Source organism: Patagioenas fasciata, chromosome 35 (assembly GCF_037038585.1).
Source record: "Patagioenas fasciata isolate bPatFas1 chromosome 35, bPatFas1.hap1, whole genome shotgun sequence".
NCBI classification, from domain to species: Eukaryota; Metazoa; Chordata; class Aves; order Columbiformes; family Columbidae; genus Patagioenas; species Patagioenas fasciata.
In genome coordinates this window covers 1,247,990-1,264,454 of record NC_092554.1, presented here as the reverse complement: position 1 = coordinate 1,264,454, position 16,465 = coordinate 1,247,990, and the positions used below count along the sequence as shown (strand labels likewise).

At 48.7% G+C, this 16,465-nt stretch overlaps 1 protein-coding gene across 1 annotated transcript in view; it reads left to right on the top strand.

Moving 5' to 3' along the window:
* LOC139826103 (dynein axonemal heavy chain 9-like) overlaps positions 1–15,723 on the top strand; it is a 45,786-nt gene extending 30,063 nt beyond the window's left edge. The window contains exons 18-25 of the mRNA XM_071801048.1: positions 1,646–1,868; positions 4,136–4,302; positions 4,669–5,539; positions 8,569–8,699; positions 9,811–9,937; positions 13,332–13,484; positions 14,696–14,821; positions 15,453–15,723. Of these exons, the coding sequence (XP_071657149.1) occupies positions 1,646–1,868; positions 4,136–4,302; positions 4,669–5,539; positions 8,569–8,699; positions 9,811–9,937; positions 13,332–13,484; positions 14,696–14,821; positions 15,453–15,548 (1,894 nt within the window). The 3' untranslated portion in view covers positions 15,549–15,723. The remainder of the gene's footprint in view (positions 1–1,645; positions 1,869–4,135; positions 4,303–4,668; positions 5,540–8,568; positions 8,700–9,810; positions 9,938–13,331; positions 13,485–14,695; positions 14,822–15,452) is intronic.
* The last annotated feature ends 742 nt before the right edge of the window (positions 15,724–16,465 follow it).

Sequence of the window (16,465 nt, the reverse complement as noted above, 5' to 3'; positions counted from 1 at the left end):
TTTTGTTGAATTTGCCATCAGTAAAGCTGCATTAATGCCATGAGATACTTGCTCCGTTTCTAAATGCAGTGCTCTTTTGAGTGCACTCTTTGTAAAAAAAGTAATTTGGGTTGCCTGGCATGAGCAGTCATGGGGAGGCAGTTTCAAGGTTACAAAAAGGAGGAGCTTTGGATGTAAGTTTTGCATTAACATGTGTTCCCTGCTCTGAATAGCTGCTCAGCCGCCTGGTCTCTGCAGGATGATGTGTTAGGTGATTTATTTGAGTAGTAGCAGCTGAAGGATGCCACAGGGCTTGGATGCTTACGAAGAAATATTTACAGACATATGTACTAGTGAAGGCTGCTGCGTGTGGTGGCTGCTGTGATCTCTTGTGTTCTTTTCAGCACGATAATTCCTGTGCAAAGAGGTTTTTGCATAGGTTAGAACAGGCATTTAGGAGTTCTTATTAAGAGCTCCTGACTCAGCAGTTTAGTCTTTAATAGGTGAAGTGTTTAGGGCTATGTTTTGGTCCAGCAGCATCCACAGAATTTAAGCGGGCACTTCAAAAGTAAGCGTTTTGAGAAGGGAAGAATGGAAAGGACCAAAGATCCAGGAGCCCATCAAGCTCTGCTAACAGTGTCCAGCAGCTGGTGAGATCAAGAAGCAGGTAGGGAAACTTCCCCCAAATAGTCTCCTTGTCTCTAACCATTCATACCTGAGGACTTTGAGAGTCATGGGTTGTACCTTTGTATCTAAAGACCTGGATGGATTTTTTTTTCTCCCACAAATGTTCGGTTGCTTTTCTGAACCGCTGTGAATTTTTAACATCTGCATCCTTCTGCAGCAGAGACTTACCCTCTGAAATAAGGCAGCGTGCGAAGAAGAATCCCTGTTTGTTGTAGCTTTACAACCTACCAGGTTCATTTGTTGAATTCTTGTATTGGAAGAGATGACATGAAAACTGTCCTTTCACATTCACTCTCTTCAGACCACAGACCCGAGCTCACAGGTCTCCCTTATAGAATCATAGGATAGAGTCATAGAATCTGTTTGGTTGGAAGAGACCATCAAGATCACAGAGTCCAACCATAACCTAACTCTGGCACTACCCCATGTCCCTGAGAACCTCATCTATATGTCTATCCAACCCCTCCAGGGATGGTGACTCCACCACTGCCCAGGGCAGCCTGTTCCAAGGCCCGACAGCCATTTCTGTGAATAATTTTTTTCCTAATACCCAATCTGAACCTCCCCTGGAGAAATTTGAGGCCATTTTATCTTATCACTTGCTACCTGAGAGAAGAGACCAACCCCCTCCATGCTCCAACCTCCTTTCAGACAGTTGCAGAGATCAGGTCTCCCCTCATCTCCTGTTCTCCAGGCTGAACAGCCCCAGCTCCCTCAGCTGCTCCTCGTAAGACTTGTGCTCCTCAAATGCCTTTTCTCCAACCTGTGAAGTCCCAACCCATTTATCCGTTCCTCACAGGAAGCTGTACCACATCTATGGATCCCTGTGAGCATGAACTGTGGTTCTGATGCCCTCAGCATGTTGCCATGTGATGGGCAGAGTTAGCCAGGCCTTTCCCTCTCCGTGCCAGTCCAGCTGCCTGGATGATTCCGGTAGGAACTGCTCTCATTTGGTGCTTTCCTGTTTTGTGTTCTACAGCTTGTCTGACCTGGACGAGTTCATAAAAACTGCTGACAAAGGTTTGAGCAAAAAGGTTGAAAAAGGCGATTATGATGGTTTGGTGGAGATCATGGGGCATCTCCTGGCCGTTAAGGAAAGGCACAGTGTCACCGATGCCATGTTCGAGCCCCTGAAGCAAACCGTCGAACTGCTGAAGACGTATGAGCAAGAGCTGCCGGAGGAAGCCTATAAGCAACTGGAGGTGGGTGAAAAGCTGCGGTGGACACGGCGGTTTGCCAAGTAGCCAGCGTCAAAGAGTATGAGCTTAAGAGCATTGCAGGAATATTTAAAGCCCCACTCCCTGTCATTAGAGGGCCTCAGTGGATAGTATTTTACTATTGTGGGATGTGCCTTAATAGCTCTAAATTTTGGAGTTATATTGAGGTTTTTCTTTTAAAGCAGAGATTAAGCCTTTTGTTATGTATGAAAAACATAGGATTGCCTGCTCCAACTCTCAGCGATTACTCTTGAAAAAAATTAATGCATTTTCAAATACATCTGTTAATTAGTTTGAATTATAATTATTTTTAAATAAGCCAGTTCTTGGCAACTGTGGAGATGGGAAGGATAATGTTGGCAGAGGAGTCGCCTTCTCATAGGACTTCAGTCCTCCACTAGGTCTATAACACCCAATCTGCTTGACCCAAAGGACATCACTGGGAGCACGTTATGAAAGTATTTCAGCACCTTTCCACATCTGGCCCTGATGAATCAATTTTTCTTTGGGGAATTCTTCTCATTTCTGGACAGGGGACCATGAGGTGAAGGTTGGAAAAGCCTGTGGGATGCCCAGCCAGCCTTGGGGAACTGGCAGCAGTCACCATGTTACGGTGGAGGAGCGTGTGGCTGCGTACTGATGGATACCCCTTAGTCACGGGGCGTTGTGTGCAGAGGGCTCTGTGTGGGACACCAGGTTTAAGGCAGAGCTTTTTGGGGAGAAGTTCCTCCCTCTGCTGCAGGCTTGGATGGGACCTGAGCGGGGTTTAGCAATCCCCCAGTTTTCTGCTGGTGCAGCCGTGATCCACGGATGGTTGTATCACCAAATCTGACACGGGTAAGGGTCCTAAAGATAACTGGATTCCTACAGACACCCTGAAAAACAGAAGAGCTGCATTAAATGAATGTTTTGGCTGCTACAGCAGCTTCAGTTCAGCATAAAAAATGGTGCTATGGGGAACCCAGCTCTGCTGATTCCTCTGCCCAGGAGCCGCTTGCTTGGTGCCTGTTTGTGCGTGTAGATTTGAACAACTGATTTATTTTTCTGACAGAAGAAATGAGGTATGCAGGGCAGCCATTCAGATGTAGGAGATAACAAAACAGTTTCGTTCCTTCTGGCAAGTGACAGCAACACATAGTTGAATAATTCATTCACTGCTGTACACAGTAGGAAAACCAAAGTAAGTTCCTCCAGGTACCGCTCCCTCCATGGCCATGAAGATGGATGGGCTGGAGCTGATAGTTTGTATGAGAAGGACAAGGAAGCAGCTCCATGTGTGCCCTGCTATGGTCATGGATAGTGATTTCTACAGAGACTGGAACATGAAGTGCCAGAAAGAGACCCCTCAGGAGGGACTGGCCCTGCTCTGGCCGCCTCTGCTGCCTCCAGGTTATTTCGCTTCTTTGCATAGTGTTGGTGCATCTCCATTAGTCTTCTCAACTATGTGCACTGGGATGAAAAGAAGCCCAAAGTCTTTCCTGTAGGCTGGCACAGTACCTGGGGAAGTGGGAGAGCAAAGCTGTGGGACTTGAGGACAGCAGAGCCCTGGCTGGTGTCACTGTCTGGGGTGAGGATTTGGCTCGAGAAGTCTAGTGAGAAGAGAAGAAATCAAATCTCTTTCTAAATAAAATCCCAGGTGCAAAGGGTGGATTGTTAGCAGTGCTGTGCACCAGCAGCTTGGATGCAGTCCTGAGAAAGAAACTGTCTTATTTAGTACTAATATTATACAGGCAGGCTGGAGGGATTTGCCCCAGAAAGCTCTGTAGAAGTCCTTCTGGCATAATATCTTCTGCTCTAAGAGCTGGCTGGAAATTTCCCAGGCTCTGTTTCTTAATTAGCTCTGGGAAGCCGGACGATCTGATGAACTTGCATCCTCAGCCCACCCTCCTGCCCCCAGCCAGCTCTGGGTCCCGCTGGGCTCGGTGTCAGGAGAACTGTGCTCTCTCAACCACCGAGCCATCCTGGGAGCCCAGGATCTGGTCTGGGACCCTTCTTCTGGAGTTATTTAACATGTTTTTGCAATCAGAGCAGTCAGTTTTAAAGTCTCAGTCTTCATTCGTCTTCAAAATTGTGGATAACTGATAAGTTTTATCCCAAATTGTGTTTAGCTTTTGCATCACAACAAAACTTCCTTGCAGTTTTAGGCATGGAATCTGTTGCTTTTCCTGTTCTGTGATTGTCCATAAACAGATCAGTCACATCTTATATCAAATAGCAAATACTGCCTACCGTCATTTAAATTTTGCTTGCAGGAGCTGCCAGAAAAATGGAACAATATAAAGAAGCTGGCGATAGCTGTGAAGCAGCATGTGGCTCCTCTGCAGGCGAACGAAATGACAGTTGTGCGCAAGAGCTGTGCGGCGTTTGATGTTGAGCAACACAGATTCAGAGAGCGATTTCGGAAAGAAGCACCGTTCAGGTACAGTGAAATTATAACATCAGAGAAGCCCTGAGGAAGAAAAGCTTCATGGGATCATCTCGGAGTGTCCTGAGGATGTGTTCTTGAACCCTTGCATACATTTCCTACCTGCTCACGGTGTTGTATCTGTTATGCCCTGGGTGTTTTGTCCCTGCAAACACTGTAAGGTGTTAGCAAGAGATTCAATCTGGATGCTGAGTGCACAATATTGCTTAAAGGGGTTGTCAGCAGTGCCATGTGGCTGCACCATCAATGGGTACTATAGATGTATCATGTCTGCTTTGTGTCTCAGAGGCACCATTTGTTTTATGTTTTCTTTAGAAGTTGTTACAATATCACTTATGAAGAATAAACGTTTCTTTCTAGGTTTGACCCCAAAAAGCCTTATCAACTGCTGGATACAAAGCACATTGAGATTAAACAAATGGAGTCAGCCATGACCTCGATTTATGAATCAGCTGGTCTGTTTGAAGTCATAGTGCCAGGCTATAAACAACTGAAGCAGTGCCGAAAGGAGCTGTGTCTTCTCAAAGAGCTCTGGGATATGATCTCCCTTGTGGGCACTTGCCTTGATGACTGGCAGACCACCAAATGGGCGGATATTAACGTGGAAAACATGGATCTGGAGTGTAAAAAGTTTGCAAGAGAGATTCGGAATTTGGATAAGGAGGTGAGGGCGTGGGATGCTTTCACTGGGCTGGACAGCAAGGTGAAGAACATGCTGACGGCCCTGAAAGCTGTGGCAGAACTTCAAAATCCCGCCATTAGGGAAAGGCACTGGAATCAGCTGATGCAGGTGACGGGTGTGAGGTTTGTGATGGACTCGGACACCGCGCTGGCTGACCTCCTGAAGCTCAACCGCCATAACTTTGAGGATGAGGTTCGTGGCATTGTGGACAAAGCGGTACGAGAAATGAGTATGGAGGAAGTCCTGAAGGAGCTAAAAATGAGTTGGAGCACCATGGAGTTTCAGTATGAGCCTCACCCCCGGACGAACATCCCGTTGCTGAAGTCAGACGAGGAACTCATAGAAACTTTAGAAGACAACCAGGTGCAGCTGCAGAATTTAATGACATCCAAATGTATTGCTTTCTTCTTGGAGGAAGTGTCCATATGGCAGAGGAAGCTGTCCACAACAGATTCCGTCATTTCTCTCTGGTTCGAAGTGCAGCGTACGTGGTCTCACTTGGAGAGCATATTCATAGGCTCAGAAGATACACGGGCACAGCTTCCTAAGGTATGAAATCCCAAATCCTATTTTTCCTGTGTGGAAAGCGTTGAAGAAGAGCCTCCATTACACAGAAGAAGGTTGTCTATATTGCCGTGTTCCCCCAAGCAGGACTGTTCTCTTGCTGCATTGCTTTCTTGGAGGCTCCCTTAATGCTACAGCAGTTTCCCCAGTGTTGCCCCAGGATGTTTTTGTACTGTTGGTTGTGCCTGAACCCTGCTGAGAAACTGTTTTTCCTCCCCTCCACCATTGCACAGCAGATGCAGAGTTCCTGGAGGCTGAGCAGGAGGCTGCTGGCTTCCTTCAGTGGTACAGGCATGTTCCCTCTTTCCTTGGAGGGGAGAAGACGGAGATAATTACTCAGATGGTGCAAATTGTCAAATCAGAGCTGGACCAGGCAGCTTTGCAGTATCCGCTTCCCTGCCTCCAGTGCTGGTGCAGCAGGAGAGCAGCTCTTCTCCCACTTCAGCTTCAGAAAATTGAGCAGAGTTGTCACTGATGCCCTCCTCAGGGTTGTGACCTCCTCAGGGCTGTCTTTGAGTCCAGCTTCCAGTCTTATTCCCTATTCTCTTGATTATTTAGAAAATCTTCCAAGCTTGTTCCTGGCCCCGCTGGAGCACTCGCAGCCCTGTGGAGGAACCTGCCTTTCACTCACGAGTGACCCACAGTTGGCTGTGTGACCCCCGTCCCTGTTCACGAGCAGCATCGCTGACAGCACCACTGTGGGATGAACACCCACGAGGGGATGTGCGCAGCCCATTGACCCCTGGACAACACACTGTTCTGTCTCCAACCCTGCACTCTGCTCTGCTTGGACTGTTCCTCCATCTGCTTCAGAGAGCACGCTGTGCTGAGTGTCCTGGGGGCAGTTTTTGGCCCCTCACACCAAGAAAGCCCTTGTGGTGCTGGAGCAAGTTGAGAGAAGGGAATGGAGCTGGTGAGGGGCTGGAGCACAAGTGTGATGGGAGCGGCTGAGGGAGCTGGGGGGTTCAGCTGGAGAACAGGAGCTGAGGGGAGACCTTCTGATCTCTGAACTGCCTGAAGGGAGCTTGGAGCCAGGGGGGGTCGGGCTCTGCTCCCCAGGAACAAGCGCCAGGAGCAGAGGAAACGGCCTCAAGTTGCACCAGGGGAGGCTGAGGCTGGATCTGGGGAACAATTTCTTCCCCAAAGGGCTGTGGGGCATTGGAACAGGCTGCCCAGGGCAGTGCTGGAGTCACCATCCCTGGAAGATGTATAGATGAGGAACATGGTTTAGTACTAGATTTAGGTTATGGTTGGACTCAGTGATCTCAATGGTCTCCTCCAGCTAAATGATTCTATGATTCTGGGCACACCTCGCTCACTGGGCAATATATACAGGTGCTGATAACCAGTGCCCTGAGGCTGTACCATGTGCCAGCAAGCTCTTAATATCCAGGAGCTATCTAATGTCATGTATGAAATTGCATCATGATTTACATTTGCATCCTGCTGGGCAGCTGTCTGCATCTCAGTAGCTGTCTGGCAGTGGTATGAACCATAGAACCATAGGATGTCCTGACTTGGAAGGACCCATCAGGATTGTCAAGTCCAACTCCTGTCCCTGCACAGGACACCCCACAATTCACCCCATGTGTCTGAGGACGTTGTCCAGTCTCTCCTTGAACACTGTCAGGTTGGGGCTGTGACCCCTCCCTGGGAGCCTGTTCAGTGTCCAGCACCTCTGGGTGAAGAACCTTTTCCTCATGTCCCACTGCCCTCCCTGGCACATCTTCTGCCATTCCCTGGGCTCTGTCACTGTCACAGAGAAGAGCTCAGCCCTGCCCCTCCTGCTCCTGCTGAGGAACCTGCAGCCCATGAGCTCTGCCCTCAGTCTCCTCTGCTCCAGCTGAGCAAACCCAGGGACTTCAGCCGCTCCTCATACGGTTTCCCCTCCGAACCCTTCACCAAGTTCATGTCCCTCCTCTGGACACCCTCCAGTAGCTTTATCTCCTTTTCTCCTGTGTCCCCAGCCCTGCACACAGTGAATGCTGCAGGTGAGGCCGCCCCAGCACAGAGCAGAGCGGGACAATCCCCTCCCTGCCCGGCTGGCCGTGCTGTGCTGGATGCACCAGGACACGGGGCCCTCTTGGCTCCAGGGACACAGGTGGCTCAGTCAGCAGCTTCTCTTCCGTAAAAGAAAGACTGAAGCTCAAAGTCTCTGTAGCTGAGCACCCTCAGGATGCATCCAGGGCTGGGGGGATGTGCTGACAGGCTGTGGGATGCTCACCTGGAGCTGGATCTGTGGCGTGAGTGTAGGGAGGGCTCAACCTTCCAGATGGAGCCTTGCTCCTGGGGCTGAACACAGGGTAGCGTGGAAGTGTTACCTGGACTGCTTGGAACACTTGTTCAGTGTCCCGCCTCACTTAGGAGGCCTGACCTGGGAAGAAGGGAGGAGCAGAGATGTTTTGAACATAGCTTGCTTTATTCTTCAGTGTTTAGCTCCAGAAATTCAGAGTCCCTGTTAGATATGGAGCATAATTGTTGATGTGGGCCTCCGGTGCTGACGTGGGGTTTCCATACCCTCATTGAAGGCAAGGAAGGGCTCTCCTCTACAAGAGTCATCATACCCGTTTTGTGGATGGGTGTTGGGATTCCTGTGCTGTAGCAGGAGGGGAGGAGTGCACTCACATGAGGCTGGGAGCCTTTCCACGGTGTGGGAGCATCTCCTGCTGCTGCAGCCAGGGAAACTTGGTACTTCACCTGGACATGGGAGAGAGAGATTTATGAGGTTTTCCAAGGGGAATTAAATCCCATGAAAATGGTTGGTCCTAGACATTGCCTCCTGCGTGGAGCACTTTATCCACAACCCCTTTGGGATACAGTGACAAGAAGGCAAGTGCCTGTTTGCAGACTAGTTTCAGGCAAGTCAGTGGAAGAGCCATTCTGGAATGGTGGAGGGGTCCCTGTCTGCACTGGACAGAAGGTTTTCCCCTCAACCCAAAGACAGCACCCAGAGGATGGAGACCTTTAGCACAAAATCCATGTTTTACCATGAACATGTTTGTGTTGCTTTTTAGGACTCCAAACGCTTTGAAGGGATTGATGCGGACTTTAAAGAACTGGCCTATGAAACTCAGAAAACCCCAAATGTGGTTGAGGCCACCAATAAACCAGGTCTGTCCCAACAACTGGAGGACATTCAGAGTAGGTAGGTACAACTTCAGTCCCAGGATTTTGTCAGAGACTGGGATCAGCTCTAATAAGTTGGTTTAACCTGTGCTCCAAGGCTTTCCTTCTGGACTGTGCGTTCTTTGCATTCACACATTGAGTCTTTTTATTCATGATCCATCACCCTGAAGCCCCCAAGGTGGATTCTGGCTTTGCGTATGTGCAGACTCTTATCTTGAATATTGATTTGCACACATACAAAGCTAGGCACTCAGTTGGTTTTAATAACATGTGGCCTCACTGCCACCCCAAATTTGGTGTCTTAAATATCTATTTAGCAGTCCAAGCAGGGATATCTGCAGCAGAGCTGATCCCATGTGCTTTAATTAACAAAATTATCTTTGTGTGTGTACCCTTCACAGATGGTATAACTAAACTCCCTGAGAAAGACCTTAATGTCCAGAGATGGATACAGTTCTCACCTAACATATGAGCTACTCTACCTGGAACACACCTAACAAGTTAACGTGAGAGCTGTTGTGTCAGTAATAACTATCCATTTAAAATAGAGATCTAATTTTACTTCCTAAACAGATAAGGCCCGTGTTCCCCACAGAGGACTAACTGCGTGTTATTTATGAACTTTGAAAGCTCAGCAGCAGTTTAACATGTAAACACTGAGAGATTCATTTTAGAACGGAGCAAACAAGTTTCTTTTCAGGCTTCACAAGCACAAAAAGCTGAGTAGGTTTGAATCAGACTTTAAAATGTGCTCATTAGAATAAAAGCAGTTTTGGAAACTTTCATCCTAGTGTGAAATCACCTGTGGCAGTTGAGAGCTTGTCTAAAACAGTAAGTCAGACTGCAAAGCCTTTCTAGCCTCTTCTTCCACCTGTGTTTCTGCTTTTTGGTGAGGATTCTCTGACTCTTTGTCTGTTTGACCCTTGGGAGTGGAGAGAGATCTATGAGTTACTATGTGCTTTGTTATCTATTTGGAGAATGCTGTAAAGGACCAGCCTGCAGGCTCAGCTCATGTCTGGCATTTCCCCATGGGAGGGGAGAATCTGCTCGATAACCCAAACTGTAGCACGACACATTAAAGGATATTCACCCGCCTGTCCTGGGCTCTATTTTTCTGCTCTTCTCCCCAGGTTGTCCCTGTGTGAGAAGGCTTTGGCTGAATATTTGGACATGAAAAGATTGGCCTTTCCCAGATTTTACTTTGTTTCTTCAGCAGATTTATTGGATATTCTTTCCAATGGCACCACCCCACAGCTGGTAAGCCTTGCACTATGTCACCTTCACATTTTCCAGCTGTCAGTAATGTCAGGGTGGAAGATGCTGTCTAGGGACTCAGCTGTAGCTTATCCTTTCTTGAGTGCCTTTTCTCCCACCCTCACTTGGATTAACAATAACTCTTTCACTGCTGGCCTTCATCTGTCGTCTCTGAAAGGCAATGCGCACACCGTATGTTGTCCCATCTGTCCCTGGTGATGCTTGCAGATGGTTCTGAAAGCACTGCACAGAGCAGAGCTATGTTCTTGATACCATAAAAACAGTGGGTTTGTTTCTGCTGGGATACAGTGAGGTCGGGGGAAACCATTTCTTGAGGATCTCAGCCAAAACTTGTTGCTGAGCTTGGTTCCCCAAGCTGGGATGCCAGCAAACAGCATCTGTTGTTGAAAGAGCCACAGACCGATCATTCAAATGTGACAGTGTTGACAACCGAGGGCTTGGAGACGTCTCTGTTTTTAGGCAGAGGAGACATCTGCTAGTCAGCCACTTCTTCCTTCCCCCATGCAAAGGTCTTTGGGATGGCCTGTTTACAGGGGAAGAGCAGAACACAGCCTGGAAGAGGTAAGACAGCTGGTGGTCAGACAGTGGCTGTGGCCAAGGCAGGACTTCCTTGGGTTGCCACCCACCCCTGCACAGCTCTGCTTGGCCTTGTTTGGGACGCATCTTTTATTCAGAGGTTGGTGCATAAAACCAGTCAAAACGTTCACAGCAAAAGGCGAGTGTTGGATGATGAACAAAGTCCTAATTCTGTCTTTTGGTAGCGAGTATTTTCACTTTCTTCAGGCTTTCCACCATTTTCAGTATTGATGTGAGCACAGGAATGGAGCAGGTTTGCATGTGTATTTGGAAATGCTGTTGTTTCCCTCTAACCTTTAACGCTGCTTCTATCTGTGTCTGCTGCTGGGTGATTTCAGCCCACAGAGTATCATAAATACATAGTTGATTGATATTTAAAATGAAGAGGAAAAAAAAAACACAGGAAGCAAAGATACTGTGTTGAAATGCTCTGTTGAGTAAGAAGAAATTCCTGGTGTTTTCTGTTATTCAAAAGTATTTGCAGTAAAATCAAAGTAAATGTCAAGCAGTATCATACATAGATACACTCTCAGCCTTCCCAATGTAGTTTCAAAGTCTGATGATTCCTAAAGGAGGATTAAATACACAATGACATTATCCTCGTGAACTGGGTGCTGAACTTGTGCAGATTCAGGTGCGTTCGGGCTCTGGCAGCAGGATCGCAGCAAGTGCTGGGGTTGTGTCCGAACCCTCCGGACTGGACAGGGTCTGGGAAGGGGCAGCTGGGGATTTGTGACCAGAAGCTTCTACATGTAAGAAAAAGTTTCTACGGTTTACTTACGGTTTGAAAAGAGATAAGCTTATGGCCTCAAGATACGCTTAATGGCCTCAAGTTGTGCCAGGGGAGGTTCAGATTGGATATTGTAAAAAAATTCTTCCCAGAAAGGGCTGTGGGGCATGGGAACAGGCTGCCCAGGGCAGTGCTGGAGTCACCATCCCTGGAGGGGTTTAAAAGGCATTTAGACGAGGTTCTTAGGGACATGGATTAGTGCCAGAGCTAGGGTATGGCTGGACTTGATCCTGAGGGTTTCTTCCACCCAAAATGATTCTGTGATCTGGGGGGATGCTGAGTGCCCTGTGCTTCTCAGAGTCACTTAGCACCTCCCAGGGTTTGGCCCTGCTTGTATGTGTGTGAGAAGCTGCGTCCACTTGCAGCACAGCTCATGAGAGGGAGGGTTGTAGTTCTTTGTGAGTCAGTGAGTCAGAATTAGATGGACAAATCCACCTCCACCCTTCCTTCTCTGAAAGCATCAGAGCATTGGGCATCTCACGCAGAATCCCAGAATGTCAGGGTTGGAAGGGACCTGGAAAGCTCATCCAGTGCAATCCCCCCATGGAGCAGGAACACCCAGCTGAGGTTCCACAGGAAGGGGTCCAGGTGGGTTTGAATGGCTGCAGAGAAGGAGACTCCACAACCTCCCTGGGCAGCCTGGGCCAGGCTCTGACACCCTCACCAGGAAGAAGTTTCTTCTCGTATTTAAGTGGAACCTCCTGTGTTCCAGTTTGAACCCATTCCCCCTTGTCCTATCACTGGTTGTCACCGAGGAGAGCCTGGCTCCATTCTCCTGACACTCCCCCTTTAGATATCTGTAAACATGAATGAGTCCCCCCTCAGTCTCCTCTTCTCCAGCTCCAGAGCCCCAGCTCCCTCAGCCTTTCCTCACACGGGAGATGCTCCACTCCCTTCAGCATCTTGGTGGCTGCGCTGGACTCTCTCCAGCAGTTCCCTGTCCTTCTGGAGCTGAGGGGCCACAACTGGACACAATATTCCAGGTGTGGTCTCCCCAGGGCAGAGCAGAGGGGCAGGAGAACCTCTCTGACCTACTGACCACCCCCTTCTAACCCACCCCAGGTACCATTGGCCTTCCTGGCCACAAGGGCCCAGTGCTGGCTCATGGTCACCCTGCTGTCCCCAGGACCCCCAGGTCCCTTTCCCTCATTTCTCATCTCCCCTATGGGAGTTTTTCTACCTCTCTGCTGTAATTGAGAGAGGCAGCTCCTGTCTGGGACTGCTTTGGGAGCTTCCCCTTTCTGTGGGGACGTCAATCCTAGGAGAATCTCACCTTCATTGGCGTGGGGCGCGCAGTGATGCAGTTGTGTGTTACGCAGTGGTCTGGAAGAAGTGCTGGTGACCTGCTCAGCTCCCAGCAGGCAGATGCTGATGTTGAGAGCCCACAGCATCTCCCTGTTGGCTTTGCAGACTCAGATGGAGGTGAACAGGAAAGAACTGAATTATTCTTTTCCTTCTGGAAGAGTGCTTTTGGTGAACATGGTTGTTCTATAGGAGGTCTGGGCTGTTTATCATAGGTCTTAGGCAGAAATAAAGATCTTTCTTCTCCATGAAAGAGAATTTAGGATATTTCACTAGCACAAAATCAGTTTCTAGTAGTGGAAAAACAGGAAAGTTCATAGTGAAGAAAACTCCACGTTGTGCTGAGAATAGGATGAGGTGGAGAAATGGCTACAGACTTCTCATCACTACATGTAGGGAAATTTGGGGTAGGAGTCATGAGGTGTTTCAATGTTTTCTATGCTTTTGCTCTGTATGGAAGATTTCCCAATGGAGAAACATGATTTATTAAGGCATGTCTGTTTTCTAAATTCCGTAGAAATAGGTGGAAGTATTACAAGAGACAGCAAGAGGCTTTTGTTGGCAGTATGTTGGCCACATTTGAGAAGATGTGGTGCTACCTAAATATCCAAGATATTTTGTTAACATGATTTTGCTTGTGACATGTATAGTGATCTTCATTCCGCTCGTCCTATCTCGGTTGCTTTATTTACACAACCCGTTTTGCAGGTGCAACGTCATCTTTCCAAACTCTTTGACAGCTTGGCCAGGATGAAATTCCAGCTGGACTCTGAGCAAAAGCCAACCAAGGTTGGCCTGGGAATGTACAGTAGAGAGGAGGAGTACGTCAGCTTCAGCGAGCCCTGTGACTGCAGTGGGCAGGTGAGAGGGAAGTCCTTGTCTATCAAAACTGTCCGGTGGAGTCTGCTCCCCTGCCCCTCGTGTGAGATCCCTTGCCAAGACGTCATAGAGCTTCACTGCTCTCCCCTGGTGCATGAGAAAAGCTGGAAGAGGTGGTGATTTAGTACCTCCTTACACCACAACCTTTCGTGTCACTCTGGATAGGTCCTCACTAAGGGGGGACGTGGATGTCGCAGTCCACTGTGAGAGAAAGAGCTGTGCCATTTTCCTGACTAGGTTTTTAATTTGATTTTTTCTAAGACCTTTTGAAGGTTAGTCTTAAAGCTTGCTACAAATATCCTCGGTGAGGGAGGGGATGCAGACTGAAAAGAGACTAAGCTATTCCATAGTACCTCTGCACGGGTGTGTTTGGCAGGAGAAGGCCTTTTACCTGTTTCTCAAGTCTTCATTATTTCATACCACGAGTGAAAGTATGAAATGTAAGAATCAAGCTACTGCTCAGCTTATCTATCCTGGTAGTTTCACCTTTCTGCACGGTCTATTACAGGAAGCTAAAGTACGTAATACCGGCTACTGAGCTCCCCAGCAATGGAGCTTGCTGCGTTCAGTCTGTCTTCTTGTTGAGGGCTTTGCCTGTGAAATATGAAATTCAGCAGGAATTGTGTTCCCAAGTTTGGCAGCATCTTTCTTCTGCTGCTGGCAGACTGCCCACATCCCACCAGGGATTCTGTCATGGCCTGGAGGTGGAACACACCTGACCAAATTATTCATTGACGGAGTTCATTTTGGTTCCTCCTGTAGCCAGAGTTCAAGAAAAAAATCTGTCTTCTGTTCTTGGTGTCTGGAAGTAGATGCTAATCCTACAGTACCAGAATTAGCCAAATCTACCCAGTCTGGAGGAGGCTGTGAGGTTTGGTTAACTCATAGAATGTCCTGAGCTGGAAGGGACCCACCAGGATCATGGAGTCCAAGTCCTGTCCCTGCAGTGACAACCCCACAGGTCACCCCGTGTGTCTGAGGACGTTGTCCAGTCTCTCCTTGAACACTGTCAGGCTGGGGCCGTGACATCGCCCTGGGAGCCTGTTCAGTGTCCAGCACCTCTGGGTGAAGAACCTTTTCCTCATGTCCAGTCTAAAGAGAACTGAGATGCTTGCCTCATTTCCTATCTTCACTAATTACCAAAGGCACTTAAGAAGAGCAAATGTGTTACTGGGATTTAATCTCTTTTCCAGGTTGAAGTCTGGCTCAGTCATGTACTAGACAGCATGAGGGCTACTGTGAGAGATGAGATGACAGAAGCCGTCATGGCTTATGAGGAAAAACCAAGGGAACAATGGCTCTTTGACTATCCTGCCCAGGTATCTGCCACTGCTTCTTATCACCACTCAGGCTGGCTCGTGGAAAGGTAGCTCTTGGGTTCCCCATCAGTCCTGCCCTTCCCTTCTTTCAGCAGCTGTGGACAGGCATGTTTCTGGCCTCCACCTTGCTATCCAGGAGAGAGGGAGGATGAGTTGTCCTTTATCCTGGCGGTCTCCTGATGGAGTTTTCAGGCTGAGCTCCATGCTCTGGTTGGGGCTCTTGGTTGGGTGACAGAGCCCAGGGGCTTGGGCAGTGCAGTCTGTACAGCCAGAGCAGTGAGAGGTGCAGCAGGAAGGCAAAGTGGTGAGGCCTGATAAGAGTGAAGAGCCCCTCAGATGCACCTCTGACAACCTCGTGGTCTCCAACTCTTCCTCCTCTGCTGTGTCAGGCATGTGAAAGGTGCTGATTTACTTATAACTAGCTGCTAAATGTGTCTATCACTGATATGGTGTTTTAAATGAATGTCATGGAGCAGATCCTTGTTGTACTGTCTGCTGTGACTACTGTATGAAAAAATACTTAATTTCATGTCACGGATGTTTCATCCTTGATCTCCCTGTGGATCCGACACTCTTGAACATAAGGAAGCTTTGGTATTTTCCCTGATACTGAACCAGCCTATTTCCCTAGGTGGCGCTTTGCTGCACCCAGATCTGGTGGACAACCGAGGTTGGGATTGCCTTTGCCAGGGTGGAGGAAGGCTACGAGAATGCGATGAAGGAATAGCACAAGAAGCAAGTGACCCAGCTGAACACCCTCGTTACCATGCTGATCGGGCAGCTCTCCAAGGGCGACAGACAGAAAATCATGACCATTTGCACCATCGACGTGCATGCTCGGGATGTGGTGGCAAAGATGATAGCACAGAAGGTTGGTGTTGGCAGTTCAGCACAGTTCTGTGGGTGCTGGAGAGGGGGCTTCAGGGGGCCCAACCACTGGCCATTCAGATCACTGCCGGTCTCAGTGGGAGACGTATGACTAAATTTATTTCTACAATGTTTGTAGTAAGTGTGCAGAAAGCCCCTGTAAGCCTGCAGAGCTGTGCTGTGTCATGGCCCTGCAACACCAACTTGTAGTTGCTGCAGATTCACACCAGGAGTGAGAGCGCGGCACTGCGTCCTGGTGCCAAGACATGTGCTGGTGGATGATGGTGGTGTGTTGGGAGGCTGCTGGACTCAGTCTCAGTTTTGACTTTAGAAAGTAAGAAAAAGCATTCAAGCTTTGTTCTTTGTAGCGTCCTTTGTCTGGTGTGGGGCCACAGGGACTTATGTGGGACTCCCTTCTCCTGCAACACCTCTCCCACACTACTCCCCTGTCCCTGACACCATGCCAAGTGTTTAGCCTTGCAGGTGGGTGGGAAGATGCCCTGAATGTATTGGGTTGTGGCTCTTCCCTCATCTGTGTCATCTCAGAGGCAGCCAGGCTGCTCACAGGGTTTCTGTCCTCAAGGCTCAGCTGGGCTCAGTGGTGCCTCGGTCCAGCCTGGGGTGAAGTGATGCATCTGGACCTGCCTGCTGGTTGTGCAGAGAGCGCTGGCCATGCCTGTCTTTGTCCACCTGTCCCCAGTCTGTTTCCTTGGTGCTGTCTGCAACCTCTTCCTTGTCTAGATGGCCTCTGCTCCTTCTCTCACTCTGGTTGCATTA